At 35.1% G+C, this 17,348-nt stretch overlaps 1 protein-coding gene across 2 annotated transcripts in view; it reads left to right on the forward strand.

The window, feature by feature from the left end:
- Positions 1–2,416: 2,416 nt before the first annotated feature.
- The window catches only part of ABCB1 (ATP binding cassette subfamily B member 1), a 35,792-nt gene continuing 20,860 nt past the window's right edge, over positions 2,417–17,348 (forward strand). For both annotated transcript variants that reach the window (XM_021551649.3, XM_021551650.3), the window contains exons 1-11: positions 2,417–2,512; positions 3,040–3,155; positions 3,873–3,933; positions 5,221–5,368; positions 8,256–8,316; positions 11,883–12,074; positions 12,738–12,909; positions 14,022–14,146; positions 14,847–15,018; positions 16,634–16,747; positions 17,020–17,130. In XM_021551649.3, the coding sequence (XP_021407324.2) occupies positions 3,064–3,155; positions 3,873–3,933; positions 5,221–5,368; positions 8,256–8,316; positions 11,883–12,074; positions 12,738–12,909; positions 14,022–14,146; positions 14,847–15,018; positions 16,634–16,747; positions 17,020–17,130 (1,248 nt within the window). In that variant the 5' untranslated portion in view covers positions 2,417–2,512; positions 3,040–3,063. The remainder of the gene's footprint in view (positions 2,513–3,039; positions 3,156–3,872; positions 3,934–5,220; positions 5,369–8,255; positions 8,317–11,882; positions 12,075–12,737; positions 12,910–14,021; positions 14,147–14,846; positions 15,019–16,633; positions 16,748–17,019; positions 17,131–17,348) is intronic.

Consider the following 17,348-nt stretch of genomic DNA (forward strand, 5'->3'; position numbering starts at 1 on the left):
CAGTTCCCATATTACCACATCTCTGCTTCTTCTAATCATAGTATAACAAACTTGGTTGAGAAAGAATTTTAAGTTGTTTATGAGCCTTAAATAGCTCAAAGGTCATAGATTGGTCATCTCTGTTTAAGTCCCTCTTCTGTGAGAAATTTTGTGATTAGTAAGTAGAAGTTGAAAAAAAAACCCATTTTCTTTCATCTTGAACCATTAAATGATCAGGACACTCTGCTTTCAAGGCATCCTTACTTAGCTTCTTGTCAATGTCTACTTGAAACAGATAATGTCTATACAAGATTTCATTCTTCAAGTCTTTAAAAATTCCCCCTTGATGATATCAAAGATTGGCTAAAGCTGAGGGTAAGCTTTAGTTGAGGTACCTAAATAACTGATCTGAGGGAGGACAGTGTTTTTCAAACACTGGTTTTATGAATCCTGCTAATGTATTTAGGGCAAAACCAGACTTTGGATGAAAAAGTATTTCTACTTGGATTATGTTGGACGGCACCCATATTGTTTCTAGGTGTTTTTGTACGTTTTGGTTGTAAATCAGCTACTATATGCACCCACACGATTTTTATGTACTCAGGTAATGTGCAGTGGTGATGCCACAGATTCTGCTGTTGTTGGCTTATTTTACAGGCTTAATCTCTCCAAGGGTGAAATTGTATACTCTCACCCAAATGATAGGTTTTAAACAAGATATAAGAGATTAGAAGAAAGATTTGATGATCTCTGATTTCAAATTCTCTGCAATTGTGCAGTTATGTGACTGAACAAGCTACAGAAGCTATAGTTACAGAATTTTGCATCTAAATAAGTAGATGTAAAATCCTGTATGTCCCAAATTTTCCCACTTTTTAATATCAATTTAGTTCAGCTCCTAGTGTGATAAAACCAGATGTCTTTCATTTTCTTTGAATTACTGTATGCAGGCAAGAGAAACTGTGGTAAAAATTGCTCTTGTGTTTTATTTCTATTTCTGTTTCTTATTATGATTGCACTGCAATAGCATTAAGACATTGCAATGAGATAACAGAACATTCTGACTGATTTCATAGTTTTCTCTATTTTCTATTTAAGGCAAAACAGTTGTGGAAGAACTGCATATACTATTCATTTTCTGTTGTTTTTTTTTTTTTAATAAATTGACTTTTCTTTAAAGATTTTTACTTTAGTTTTTTTGTTTCCACTGAAATAATGGGATCAGTCCATTAAGATGGAGTCCAGGAAAGCATTTAGGCACAGAAGTTAAAACCCAGTATTCCCAGTGACTGCTGTGGATGGACTTCTATATAAATATATCACAATGATTTTTGATAAACATAAAATACTTACTAACTCTTTATAGTCTGCTTGACTGGCAATGATAAACTACCCTTTCTAAAGTAATCCTCAGTCTGATAAGACTATCCAAAATGTTATAAAAATACTGGTTCTCTAACATTTTGAATTTACAGGTGTGCATGACAAAAAACAAAAATAATTTCTTCTGGGTAATTATCAGATTAAGTAAATCTTGTGTAAGTAAAATGATAGAAGACCTACAGAAAAATTAGTATAAACCTACTTATCTTCTAGAACAAGTATTTTTAATTTTTTTGTAAATTTTACTTCTGTAAAAGTGTTGAACACATCTACTTTAATACATGCATTGAAATAGGGGTTATGAAGTGCAAATAGTTTTTTTAAGTGTTTAAAATATTTGTTACTTTCATTAAAGTAATGCCTACAGATACTGAGAAAAACAATACATTCCACAAAAAAAACCCAACAAAACACAAAACCAAACAAATGGCACATTTCAAACAGTTTAGAATATAAACATACATTCAAAAATCAGAATTAAACACATTTCTGTTGACCATAGCTATTTCCAAAACACTTCTAAACTGAGTATGAAACTCATCTCACTGTTCTGCAGTTTCTCAAATGAGGAACTATATGCACTGTAGTAAAACCCTGTTTTCTTTCATGCTAGATGGGTGATGTTCTCCTGCATTAGATTTAGAAGATGGGAAAGGAAGCAAAAGATTAAAACAATGTTTTGGTGTTACCTGGTTTCATTCTCACTGTTTATTCAAGAATGGATTCATCCTTAAGTGCAACAGTTACTTCGAGCATTCAGCAACATCTCTAATAAGGTAAAGAGGAATTCCTTTCAGTTTTAGGGGCATAGTTAAAACAACAATACCTATAACAGGGAACTATTTCTGGTGGAAAAATAAAGTATTCAGACTTGTTTTCCCAGGGGACAATGAAATATGCATATGTTCAAGGACTAGTATTATTCCCTTTAGGAAAAGGGAGGTACAGTCCAAAGTGCATACACTTTACTATCCAAGATAAATGAGGCTATTGGAGTGGGAAAAAATCCAAGAGAAAGCTATTTGTTATGTCAGTCTTACATAAAAGGAGCAAAGTCCAATCATGCTGCATGTCCTTAACCACATTAATTCTGCTCAGGTTTGAATAATTTTTCAGAAGAGTAGAAACAAACCGGGAACAACCTTTCACGGTATGTCAGTAGTTTGGTGGTTTTTTTAGATCAGATTTATTTTATAAATTCACAGATAACTAAAACATATCTAATTAACTTCATAGTCTTTTAAAGACACATTTAACTTTTCATTTATTTTGTATACCTGTGCTGCATTGCAGAAAATATTGTCAGAAATTTCAAGAAATACTATTATTATTGTTGTTGTTGTTGTTGTTGTTGTTGTTGTTGTTGCTATTGTTATTGTTATTATTGTTGTTGTTGTTCTTATCATCATCATCATCATTCAAATGAAATTAAATGAATGATGAAGTTATCAAATGGATAAATACAGAATATAAATGTTTGTAAGGAAACTTCAAATTTCTGGACTTCTTTCAATATGCTTATACTTGTGAATTATGAATATTCACTTTGCAATATATGATATTAATAACTTTACTGATAGTAATAAGTATCCATATTTTTCTTTCAAACAAATGATTGTTGAGATTACTGTCCTCAGCTTAAGAATGTGTATTTCTCCGTCAAATATTATTTTACAGGAAATTATCTTCACTAAATTCAAAATGCATTCTGAAGATAAGAAGAAGTATACCGAAGATGGAAATAGTCATGAGATCGCTGCATCCAGCCAGGGTCATGAATTAGAAGACAAAGAGTAAGATTTTTAAATATAGTAAACATTATGTATTGAAGCTTATTAGACTCCATTACTTTGGTTTATATCTTATTTTAACTTATTTTGCTAGGAAAACTTAGTAAGAGAAAGTTTTGTATCAACATAAGAGTAGCATTGGTACATCCATTTCATGCAAAGGGACTATTTATTTTTTCTTTTAAAGGACTAAGTGTCCACAGTATTTACTAGAAAAACAATACTAAAATATGACACAAGTTATGTTGGAATGGAAATATTGGATACATTTATGTCATCTGCTAAAAATTATCTTAATATTTTTAGTACAGAGTCAATCAATATTTTATGTACCTTGAGCATGTTACCTATTCCCTATCCACTATGTACAAAAGTTTTCCTCTCTTTTGTTTTGAAATCTATACAGTGCTTTAGTTCACAACTTCCCTGACCAGAGTGGAACCACCAGCCCCACTGGTGTTGTTTCATCCTTGAAGGGGTGAACTGAGAAGAACATGACTTAAATTTACGGAAGTTAGGAGGTGATGCTACTTATATTGCTGACGATTTAAATAGAAACATCTCAAGAATGCTCAATAAATCATGTTCATTTCACACAATTGTTTAATGTAAAATTATTTCAATATTATAATCTAATTGAACTTCATTAATATGTTGAATTAGTATTTCTGCAAAGTGTGATCTGTTTTTAAATTCACTAAAGTACCACACTTTTTTTAGAAAGACAGAGAAGAAGCAGAAGAAAGGAGAAAAACCTAAGGTGGTCAGCCCTTTCACACTGGTAAGGTTTATTCTCTCTATATGTGTGTACATATATATACACACAGGCACATTTTAAAGTGTAACAAAAATGGTTACAGCTATGTTAGTATCCTGCATATTTGCCAAATATGTTCATACTACAGAATATTGGCTATAGTATAGAAATCAAGCAGTTCTTTCTGTGGATGCAGTTATACTAAAGAAGCTGCCTTTTACAGATAAGTATTCTTAGGAATGTTTCCTTAGTAAATTATCATCTTAAACACACCCATACCAGATATTTGTTTGTGAAAGATAAGAATTTCCATGTTCACAGTGAGAAACGTGACCACATACCTACACCGAGTCTGGTCTTGTCCTCTAAATTACCAGAGTCAGGTGTTAAGCACATTAATTATCCCCATGAGTCATTATTCAATCACCTGAGCCAGCAGTAAAGGGAAATTCCATGCCACTGATTAAAATTAAAATTAAGAACTGTATGCTAAAAGGTTCCAGATTCTTTAAAAATCTCTGTAGGTTTTTTTCAAAGACAACCTTTTAATATTTAATCAAGTACATCCTAGATCCTCTTTTAGTCATACTGAAATATCATAGATTTTGTAGCTTTAGTGTGTGTCATACACAGCAATGACACTGCAAATAACAAATATAAAACTATAGCACATGATGGTGGACAGTGCCTAATTTCTTTGCTTTGCTATATCTGTTTACACTAGTACAATTACAATTATATCATACAACTATAGTTTACATCAGCAAACTTAGTATTTTACCGTACAGAATTAAACCAATGATTTTGTAATAGATGAGCTCAAACTTTATCAAGTTCAATGGCAAGAGGATTTAAGATTTCGATACCTATTTATGATGTCTATGGTACATTAGGAATAGTTTTTCTGGCTGCATAAAAATGAGTTTACAGTAAAAGCAGTTATTGCCTTAGTTATCATAATGCCATTAAATTTTCCAATAATTTGAACTTTAAGTGGCATATTTAAAAAGCATAATTTTTTTATGCCTTGTTTTCCTATGGTCTTTCTTATGCAGGTGTAGATACTAGTGTATTAAAATGCCACATCTCTCTGGTTTTGAGAGTTTATAGTATAAAAATGCTTATACAGAAAGGATTTATTCCTGTACATTAAAACTGTTTTTAAACTGTATTTCTAAAGAGATAAAATTGTAGGTTTGGAACACCAGGTGCACAATGGGTGGTTTTTTCTTTGCTTTCTTGACTTTGTACACATAGCATTGTTAGCTTTCTAATACAACAGTTAGAATTAATTTCTCTTCTCACTCACAGTTTCGATACTCCAGCTGGTCAGATAAATTATTAATGATACTAGGCACTCTGCTGGCAGTAGCCCATGGAAGCAGTCTCCCTTTTGCAATGATAATTTTTGGTGATATGACTGATAGCTTTGTTGCATCTGAAGACAAAAATTCTACAGGTAAGAATATATCTACTATGGCAAGAACAATGGCTCCTATTTAAAAAAGAAATGGGAAGAATCACACATCTTGACAGGAGATACAGATGTCAGAAACCACAATAATGATGTGGTTTCTGACATCTGATGCTCATGTTCATTGTATTAGAGATACACTATTGGGGTGACATTGCAGTGGGAGTCTCCTACAGGCTGCCTGAGCAGGAAGACTGAGCATATGAGCAGATGAGGTCCTCTATAGATAGATTGAAGCAGCCTTGCATTCACAAGCCCTGGTCTTCATGGGGGTCTGCAACCACCCCAATAACTGCTGGAGGAACAACACCAGTAGGCATAAGCAATGAAGGAGCTTCCTGAACTGTGTTGATGATAACTTTTCAAACGATAGAGGAGCCAGTGCAGAGAGGTGCTATGCTGGATTTGTTCTTGCAAAAAAGGTGTGGATGTGAACCTGAAAGGCAGCCTGGGCTGCAGTGACCATGAGATGGTGGAGTTTCAGGTCAGCGAGGAGGTAGGACAGCAAGCTCTCTATCTAGAATGTCAGTAGAGTAGACCTGGACCTCTTCATGGACCTGCTTGGTAGAGTACCAAGCCTTGGAGGGAAGAGGCACCCAAGAAAGCTGGTTGATATTCAAGGATGACCTCCTCCAAGCTCAAGAGCGATGCATTCCAACAAAGAAGTCATGCAGAAACACCAGGAGGCCTGCATGGATGAACAAGGCAGCAAACTCAAACACAAAAAGTGAGCCTTGAGAGGTTAGAAGCAAGGACAGGGAGCTTGGGAGGAATACAGAATACCTGTCCAATCAACCAGGGATTAGGTTAGGAAAGCTAAAGCCCTGACAGAATTAAATCTGGCCAGGGTTTTCAAGGGCAACAAGAAAAGCTTCCATGGGTAGGTCAGTGATCAAAGGGAGATGAGATAAAATGTGAGTCCTGTCCAGAAGGAAATGGGAGACCTGGTTACTTGAGATACAGAAAAAACTGCGGGACTCAATGATCTTTTGCCTCAGTCTTTACTGGCAAATGCTCCAGGCACACTGCCCAAATCACAGAAGGGAAAGGCAGAGACTGGGAGAATGAAGAATTGCCTCCTGTAGGAGGTCAGATTTGAGAATATCTAAGACATCTGGAGGTGCACAAGTCCATGAAAGCTGATGATATGCATCTGTGGGGCCTGAGGGAACTGGTGGAGGAAGTTGCTAATCCCCTGTCCATTATATTTGAGATGTTATGGCAGTCTGATGAAGATCCCACTGACTGAAAAAGGCAGAAACATAACCCTCATTTTTAAAAAGGGAAAAAAGAAGATCCAGGGAGCTCCAGGCCAGTCTATCTCACCTCTGTTCTCAGCAAGATCATGAAGCAGATCCTCCTGGAAACTGTGCTAAGACACATGGAATACAAGGAGACAAGTGATGATGACCAACATTATTTTTTTAAGGGCAAATAATGCCTGACAAATTTGATGGCATTTTACAATCAGGTTACAGATTTTGTGTGTAGGGAAGAGCTTGGACATCACCTACCTGAACTATCTGCAAAGCATTTGACACTGTCTTAATCAACATTGTTTTCACTAAATTGGAGAGGCATGAGTCTGATGGATGGATCACTTGGTGGATAAGAAATTGGCTGGAGGGTCACACTCAAAGAGATTTCCAAGTGGAGACCAGTGATGAGTGGGTTCTTTAGAGGTCAGTATTGGGACTGACACTTTTCAGCAGCTTTGTCAGTGACATGGACAGTGGCATCAAGTGCACCCTCAGCAAGTTTGCCAACAACACCAAGCTGTGCAGTGCAGTTGACATGCTCGAGGGAAGGAGTGCATCCAAAGGGAACTTGATAGGTCGGAGAGGTGGGTCTCTGCAAATCTCATGAAGTTCAACAAGGCCAAGTGCAAAGTCCTGCATGCAAACTGGGGCAATCCCAGGCACAAATAAAGGCTGGGAGAAAAATGGTTTGAAAGCAGCCCTGAGGAGAATGATTTGAAGGTGTTTGTTGACAAGAAGCTCAACATGAGCCAGCACTGTAGGCTTGCACTCCAGGAATTAGTATCATGGGCTACATCAAAAGAATTGTGACCAGCACATGGAGGGAGGTGATTATACCCTCTCTACATCTCTCTGGAGTGCTGCATCCAGCTCTGGGACCCTTATGGGTCCTATCCTTATGGAAGGATACTTGTTGGAGTAAGTCCAAAGGAGAGCCATGAACACAATCAGAAGGCTGAAGCAACTCCCTTATGAGGACAGGCTGAGCAACTTGAGGATGTTCACCCTGGAGAAGATTCCTGGGAGACCTTGTATCAGCCTTTCAGTACCTGAAATAGGGCTACAGAGAGCTGGAGAGCTACTTTTTACAACAACCTGTATGACGAGGGGTAATGGCTTTTTAACTGAAAGAGGGACAATTTAGATGAGTATCAGGAAGAATTGCCTCACTGTGAGTGCGATGAGAGACTGGAACAAGTTTACCAGAGATGTTGTGGATGCCTGATCCCTGGAAGTGTTCAAGGCCAGCTTGGATGGGGCCCTGAGAAACCCAGTCTAGTGGAATGTATCCCTGTTCATGGTAGGGGGTTTAGAACTGGGTGGACCCCTTAAGATCCTTTCCAACCCCAAACATTCTGTTCTTCTATGTGTGTATGCTCAGGAAGACTTCTTAATCTCAAATTACTGTGATGTAGTTTTGTAGTCAGTGGAGTTATAACTAACCCTGTATTAGTAATGTTCATTCATGCACATTAAAATTTCCTCCTTTCTCCCAAATCATCTTGATTCAAAAGGAGTTGTAGCAACTCCAGATATACTGAACAGCATGTAGGAAAACTAATTTGTTAAATCTTCCTCTATTAAAAGTATTTACTCTTCTCTTCCTTTCCAAGGAAAATTTTCACAGAATTTCACTTCAGATATGCTTCACAAGCTGGAAGAAGATATGACAAGGTAATTAAAAATTGGTATTTCCTCTTCTTTTTTTAATGTAGCCACACATTTCTAGTCAAGCCATTCTTCTCCCAAGGATGTTTTGCACACTTTAAACAACACAAAAGAAATGACCTAATAATATATGTAGCTAAAGATTGGCACAAGGGATTATTTGAGGCCCTGGTAAGATTCTTGAACTTTCCCAGTCATTCCCAACAATTTCTCTGTAATCTTTTGCTCTGACCCATCCTGACACATTTCAGGGGTGCTCTGTATCCCAGTGAAATCTGCATTGCCTTCCTTTTTTCTTCTCTTCCTCTGAATTTATAAAGGGCAATTTTTATGATAAAAAAAATTATATGGATTATCATGTGTTGATACATTGAGCTATGGTGAGTCACTTGCAAAAAAAAGTTGAGTTGTCAGATAGTACCTACTTTGCTGCCAAAGCATCAAGTTCAGCTAAATCACTGAGAAGAGATTATAGCAAGATGGGGTTCAGTCTCTTCTCTCACCTAATAAGCAACATGGCAAAAGGAAATGGCCTCAAATTGTGCCTGAGGAGGTTGGATGTTAGAAAAAATATCTTTGTGGAAAGGGTTATCAAACATTGGAACAGGATGTCCAAGGACGCAATCCCTGGACTATTTAAAAGACCAAGGCACATGTTTTAGTGATGGACTTGGCAGTGCTGAGTTAACAGTTGGATTCAAATATCTTAAAGGTCACTACCAACCTAACAATTCTATAATTCTGTAACTATCTAGACTGTAGAAAATAGAGATTTAGATTATATGCTACCTTAAATCTAGCATTCTAGAGGTGGAAACAGCAGAAGACAATAGCCAGTAGGTGCTTCTGCTACAAAACTCCATAAAGAAAAGATCTAATAAGAAGAAACATAAGCTGCTAATAGATGTGTTTTGTTAAGAGGCTTTATTAACCATACATACACTTGGTTTATGCAGGATTTCTAAAGTCTGTGTGTTTCTTGTAGCATTTCAGGTTCTTTTCTTCAGGTTTAACTCTGTTCCTCATCAGATATTGAAAAATATCTGAGGTACTCTTCAAGGCAATTGTCTTTTTTTGAAGAGAAGGAAGAGATAAGGCATTTTCTGTAGTAACTTTTGCTGTTTTATATCAAAGTGCATTATAATTTTGGATAACAGCGGACTGTAAACTTATGTCGCTTCAGTCATTAATTTTTGCAATTAAAAAACCTAAAACTATTTACACCAAAAAAACCCAAATCAAAACATACTCAAACAACTCCTTTACTGTAAAATAAATGAACAAGTTAGGAGAAGGCTTAGAAATGAAGAACCTGAATGTAATGAAAATGAATCAAGAGGGAATTGGCAATTATGCTTTATAGGAGATTTCTTGCTCCTGCAATATTTCTGTCATTCTCTGACATAAATGTAATGCCCACAAATATTCAGTGGCATATACTTGTTCCCAGTAATTTGAAAACAATTTTGAAGGCAGAATTGCAAATTAAATAATATGTGCATGATTGAAGTTACCCTAACTGTTCTGTGTTTAGTAAATACCTGATGCCTAGCTGCACAACATTTTCAAAGTCTGTCTCATGTTTATTCCAAAAGAACTTTAAAATTAATTACTAAAAAATTGCTACATATGAAATTGTAGAATTTGTTTTGCCCATTATTTAATTGGTGAGTGATCTCTCCCTGCCCTTATCTTGAGCTACGAGCTGTGAATTATACTTTTCTCTTCTGAGTCTAGCTGAGGAAGGAAAGTGGTAGTGTCCTCAGTGAGCACCTGGAATCCAACCAGGGTCAAACCACCATAAATTAGCTCTGAAAGTACAAGCAAGAATAAAAAGCAGCCCTAGTTTCCCTTTAAAACAAATTGTTTACCGATAAATATATTAATAGCAGCACAAGAATAGGTGTTCTTTTCCAAAGTTTCTGGATAGAGCCTTGAGTTGGCATTTTCACTGGTGTGACAAAGCTCTTTGCACCAACTCCTTGTTTTTCTAGGAATGCCTGCCAGCAGGTCAAATGATTGAAACAGTTTGCAAGAACAGAGTTCTCACACAGGTGTGTTCAAGTACTGAACTTTACACATGGACTTAGTCAAGTTTGTTACTCAAACAGGTTGCCTAAACTACAACTATTTCTCAAAGGAAAAAGAACTATTATTTTTCAATGCAATGTGCATTTACTCTCTTATAATTTGCAACAGTGAATTTACAGAATATATTTCATGAGCATGGAATTTGGCAAAGATATTAATCCCTTTGGATATGATTTGTCAGTAAACAAAGTCCAAGCATAAATCAATTCATTGAAGTGATGTAGCATCATAAAGCAATTGTCTAAAGTAATTACTGCTGACTTTAGAATTGGTGTTCTTGGGTTTAGTTTGAGAGGCTTTTTTTGTTTGTGGAGTTTTGATGGAGCCGAATGTGATTGAGGTCAATATTCAACTAACCAGATTTCTGTTAGGCATTAACCTGATTTTATTAAACAGTTTTGACTAACTGAATTTCATAATAAGTATAGTTTCAAAGTCCCTAACTGACCTGTATTATAGCCACAAGAGATATTGGAATAAAATTTGAGAAGTTTAATTTGTAAAGCCATTCTCTCTTAGAGCAGAGCATTTGCACACAGATTACTGCAGTTGCTCCTGCCAAATTTCATGTTAAAATTCTATAAAATCAATAAAAGAGTGAAGGTCACAAGAGTTCACAATAGGTCATGAGTCAAGCTTTTTGCTAATGGTTTACTTTTATGTAGATACATTATTGTAATAATTGCAGGTAATATACATTTTAAATATTTAAGCATTGATTTTGGTTGCGTTTTGCAAATGAAATCCACTAAGTTATATTTTTTTAATTCAATTCTGGTGTAAGTTCAATTATAACTGATTCTTTATGTAATTCTTTATCAAATCAAAATCAATTTTATTCTTTTTAAATAGTTCAAAGTTGTGACTCAGCTTTACTTCCAGTTTGAGAAATATCATGGTTCACATACTCCTGGTTTGGATTTGACACCCTGCTCATAGCGCAAGGTTGAATTAATGTAAAAATAAAATATGAGTTATGAATAAGAGATTCAAAGAATTTTTGATCTAATGGCATTTGTTTTCAGTAGCTGTAAATATAGTAATGCTGTATTTTCAAATGAGGACATATTTACTGCATTTATTTATTTATTTATTTATTTATTTACATGGACAGGCATGTTTATGATTTAAATGTGTGTATAACATATATGTGATTTGGTCTGTCTATGTGTGTTAAAAATGCTAGGCTTTGTTTGGACATGACAAATTTAGGTGAAAAGAGTATTGTATCAGAAACACAGTTCTAAAAGAATCTAATGAGAAAATACCTACTGATTCTAAAAATAGGTTATTCTCACGTTAAATGGTATTCATGGAAAACTCAGCAAATTTTGCAGTGAAGTATAAGTTTTAGTATAAGCATATAAACCCTAATTCAAGTAAAGCAGAAAAAGTAAGTATTATGCTAAATTCACACTAGGAAGGTAATTAAAACAATTTTAACCTGATTTCAGAGAATCTTGCCTTTTTATTTTTTACAGATATGCATACTACTATTCTGGAATAGCAGCTGGTGTTCTTCTTGCTGCTTATATTCAGACTTCATTCTGGACCTTAGCAGCAGGTCGGCAAATAAAGAAAATTAGAGAAAAATTTTTTCATGCAATTATGAGACAGGAAATTGGATGGTTTGATGTAAATGATGTGGGAGAACTCAACACTCGTCTTCTAGAGTAAGTACACCATAGCTTTCCCAGTGTTATTTTATCTTGTTAAACATGCAGGACTCCGAAATTTTTATTTTTATTTTAAATTACTTCACTGTTAAACAAAGTTTTCAAATTTCCTCATGGAGAGGCTCAGGGACTGAATTTCTAATACTTCTGATACAGGACTGTCACAAAGATGTCAGAAAAGCATTTTATTAAGTTCCCTTGAACTCCGAGGATGATTAAGGCCCAGCCTATGTTATTACCCCATGAAGAGAAAACAGTTCATTTCTAAGCACACTGAGGTCTGAAAAAGGTGCTGGCTCAGGCCAGCACTGTGAACAGCTTTAACTGCATAACATTTCCTACATGAAACCCTTTATGTTTTATTTCCAAATAGCCCATAAATACTAAACTGATCAAAACTTTAGAATTGAGAAAGTGAGAGTAGTTTTGCACTACAGAAAGAATTTAAACTTTTTCACACAAAAGCAGGTTTATAGCATTATGTCTTCACAAGAATTGTGAAATTTTCCTTGGCCACACTACATGATGATTTATCTTGAAGAAAACTTATTGGGAGCAGTAATTGAATAATACAGATTGTCTTCCACACGTAACAAAACTGGACACCTTCCTTGTGCTTTCTGCATTTTTCTTCTTCTCTGTATATAATTTGTTTTTCAGTGATGTCTCCAAGATTAATGAAGGAATAGGTGACAAGATTGGATTGCTTGTTCAATCACTAACAACATTTGTGACAGGATTTATTGTTGGTCTCATAAGAGGATGGAAATTAACCCTTGTAATACTAGCAGTTAGCCCTGTCCTGGGACTTTCAGCAGCCCTCTGGGCAAAGGTATGTTAACATATGTACAGTGTCAGGTTTTATATGAGTGACAGATAATGAAATAAATCTACATTTCTGTAAGTCTTAGAATGTGTTGCTTAGAGTAATTATAGCATTAGATAATACTTAGGTACATTAGCTCTTAGATGAACTGTGTATCAATTCATCTCTCATTCAAGGCCAGGTCAGATGGGGCTCTGAGCAACCTGGTCTAGTGGAAGGTGTCCCTGCCCATGGCAGAGCAGCTGGAACTAGTTATCTTTAAGATCTCTTCCAAGGTCATTCTACAATTCAATAATTATATGCAATTAGAATATTATAATTCCTGTAGATTGGGCAGACTTGTTTGATTGAAGCTGTTTCTGCTAATATAGCACATACAGAGAAGAAAGCAAGATATGTGTAGAATCCACACCTGTAACTCTTTAAGTGTATAAGTACTTTTTCTTTTGAAAGAAATAATTGCACCTCCTGGAAAATAAGAGAATAGAAAAATACTTTGTCTCAGACATAGAGTTTTTTTAATAGTTGTTAAGAGATTGGTAAGGAAATCTATACAGACCTAGATGAGAGAAGGTCCAAATTTCCATGGGACTAGAGTGACTTACATTTTCAAAATCTTCAGAATTTTATTGTATTTTATTTCCCTTTTATTTCAAAAATCATGAAAGCTTTCACTGTCTTGAGTATTTTGCAGAAAATGTAAGATTAGAGATGTATGTTCCACATATGTCAGCTGGCTGAGTCTTCACAGACTGTGGCCACTTCTTCACAGTCTAAGCCACAGGGTCCTCTGGCTAAGGCAGCCAGAGATGAGCATGAGCTAAGGAGGTCTGCCTGGGGAGAACCACACCAGCTCACTATGAGTACTCTTCTTATCTCTTGCACTGGGTAAAATCAGAAGGGAAAGTCCAGGCCTTAGTTGTTTACAACGTGTAATGTGGAATTATTTTATTGAATTCACAGCATACTAAGGAATTTGGATATTGAACATTCTGTGCCCATGCCTAATATAGTCAAAAGGATGTTCATTTTGGAACATACTAATTGTGATAAAAGCCATTTTGTGTGCTTGAGCTTATTCTGGTTTTCATATGTCAAAATACTTGATTCTGTATTAGGTTCTCTCTGCATTCACTGACAAAGAACAGGCTGCATATGCAAAAGCAGGTGCTGTTGCAGAAGAAGTTCTGGCAGCAATCCGTACTGTAATAGCTTTTGGAGGACAAGAAAAAGAAATTAAAAGGTAAGAGCAACATTTGCTTTCATCAGTGGATTTTAAAATACTCACTTCAAATGGTTTGAGATTTTCTTGTATATTTTCTGTCGACAGTCTTGTGCTTTCTGCCTTTTTAGTTAATGAGAGATTGTTAGACGCTGTCGCTGTCACAAGGTTTGACCATGTTGAAAGACAATTATTTTTCTAGAGTTGATATGTTGTCTCTGCATTAAAAGGTATGCAAACTACTTCAAATATCTCACCGTGAGAGCTTTAGACAAAAGAAGACCCTGTTCTGTGAAGAGATGATGATATCCTTGGTAATCTAATCTGATTACTCAGTAATTGAGAAGGTGCTAACGAAGAGTATCTCTATTTACACTGTACTGTAAAATATAGATCTGGTGATGTGTTTTAACCTTTAATCTAGAGTGGTTCCCAATCAAAGTTCACTGATCTGCAGAAGCAACTTAAATGCCAGTCCCTAACTGGCAATGCCCTTTATTTCTATATACCAAGTTGACTAATATTGGCATTTTGAAGTGTTACCTTAGAAAGTCCATGCCTGACTAGCAGTCTTGCCTTTATACATTCTTAGGGTTAGATATTTTTTATGCCTAACTGCTGTACTTTATAAACATTCTTTTTCTAATCCATCCACAGAGCTTTTGTGGTGTGTGCCATGGTACAAGTGTGAGTCTATTTTGAACATCTATCTTTCTTCCAGATACCATAAAAATTTAGAAGATGCTAAACGGATTGGAATAAGAAAGGCTATTACAGCAAATATTTCTATGGGTGCTGCTTTCTTACTGATATATGCATCATATGCACTAGCATTCTGGTATGGAACTACTTTGATCTTAACTGATGATTACACTATTGGCAAAGTTCTTACAGTAAGTATTAATGAGTAAATTCTCAGTAACAGTGAGAAATAATAAATAACAAACCTTAAAGTGTGTATTGGACTGTAATGAGAATTATGTCCCACAACTGGCAAAGTCGCATCCCTTCTTAACGAAAAGATTCTCACCACAAAAGACCATGTGTTATTTCTATAGGATCTCAAAATTTATATGAACTCAAATAAAATATATATGATTTTCAACTGTTCCTATATATTTTCTGATTTTTATATGATTAGACTGATAAATAAGCAGTTCAATCAAAAACTGAAGTACTTTCTAGTTCCTATTTGCTTTCTGAACGCTGAATACATTTTCGGGATGCAGAAACAAATACTTCTTTCTTAGCGATTGTTTAATCTAAGTAGATAATTTTCTCAATGTTTTGATTACATTTTGCACCATGAGAGGTTGGAATCATTTCTCAGTATTTTTAGAAATTGAGGGGGACAAAAACATACTTGTGACTAGGAAATATGTCACCATATAATTGAAGGAAGAAAACCATAACACTTAAGTCATAACTTAAATTCTTCTCTTGATGTGGGAACCATTCTAATTTTGTATGAAACATGAAGTAAACAGGTTAAGAAGAATAATTTTGTTAACCATAATGAAACCCTGCTAGTTGACCATATGCATATATTGTATATTTTTTAAACTACCTGTTTCATTTATGAATCACTGAAGTTTGTGAAAAAAGTCTCTGATATGTGTTTTGGCTCTTTTGAAACTTTTGTACAGATTGGCATATGGAACCTCTCAGTGAAGTTCATAACCTTATGTGTAATTTATTCTGTTCAAAGTATTTCCAAATTCTATTGCAAATTGTCTGTGTTGTAGTTCACCTAAGGATGTTTTTGCAACATGGATGATGCATTATCATGTGTAAAATCTGTGAATAACCCCTGTTCAAGAGGATGAGTGTGACAGACTTTGCTCTGACTACTATGGCTATTATGTTCTCTGAGCAGGGTGGTTTAATTGCTTTTGTTTTGATACTAAGTGAAAGCAATAAACTGCTATTCTGAGAAAATTATTATTTTTTCTCTTCTGCTGCTGTTTCTTCCTTGCTTGCACTTCACTTTTTCATTGAAGCAGAGGGTCCTTTATTACTTTTCAATGAAGAACTTGTGCTTCTCAACTTCTATTTCACTGTCTCTTTGAAAGCAGAATGATAGTGTTTTGCATTTCTGTTGTCCTGTTGGAAGAGACATAATACATTTTACAGCCTTTGGCCAAAGAATGCATTAGTACAATAAATCCTGAGACATCAAGTGCAATTCTAAATTTTGTCACAGGTTTTACAAGTCTGAGTCACTTTTTCACTTTTTCTTAAAAGTATTTGCAAAATTAATGTTGTACAGCTTCTCAGTTCTGATCTGAACCTTAAAAAGCCCTTTTCTTAAGGTTTTTCTCTGCTTAAGAGAGACCTTTTCAGTTTTGCTTTAATTCTATATTCCTTAAACTTCCCTTAATAGACATGGAACCTCCTTAACCAAAAACACATAACATAAGTAAGTAAGTAAGTAAGTAAATAAATAAATAAATAAAATTTTCTGCATAAATAAGAATGAATACATGCCTCTGTAAACATTTCTTTCAGGTCTTTTTCTCTGTATTGATTGGAGCTTTCAGTATTGGACAGACTGCTCCAAGCATAGAGGCATTTGCAAGTGCAAGAGGAGCTGCCTACACCATCTTTAATATAATAGACAATGTGAGTATCATTGCCCTCACTAGCATTTCAAAACTTCTTTTGAAGGTAAGAGACCCTGCTTTTCAAAGACAGGAACTAAATTCACACAGAAGCTCAATGGAAAAAATTTATAAGTATTCTTGCATGAGCATATCATCAACGTAGCAATGAGGGAGCAAAACACTGTGCAATTTAGATCTTTCAGAAATCTCACCTAAATTACTTAAAACACATGTTTAATGTTGATGCACTCAAGGACTTCCTTATTGGGTTTTTTATTTTATTTTGCACAGGAACCTCAAATTGACAGCTATTCAGAGACAGGTTACAAACCAGACCACATAAAAGGGAACTTGGAATTAAAAAATGTTTACTTCAATTATCCATCCAGACCAGATGTTGAGGTACTGTAATTGAAACTTTATATATATTAAAGTTGAACATATGGATCACATGTTGGGAAAAAAATCATTAAAATGTCACATAAATTAATTTTTTGTTGAAAATCTAACAATTTCAGATTGATTCTCTAATGTATATAAAACTACCTTGTCATCACAGTGATTTATTTCCACCTTAGGTAAACATGTTAAATTTCTTGAATAATTTTTTGTCTAATGCC

Source organism: Lonchura striata, chromosome 1 (assembly GCF_046129695.1).
Source record: "Lonchura striata isolate bLonStr1 chromosome 1, bLonStr1.mat, whole genome shotgun sequence".
In the NCBI taxonomy this organism is placed as follows: Eukaryota; Metazoa; Chordata; class Aves; order Passeriformes; family Estrildidae; genus Lonchura; species Lonchura striata.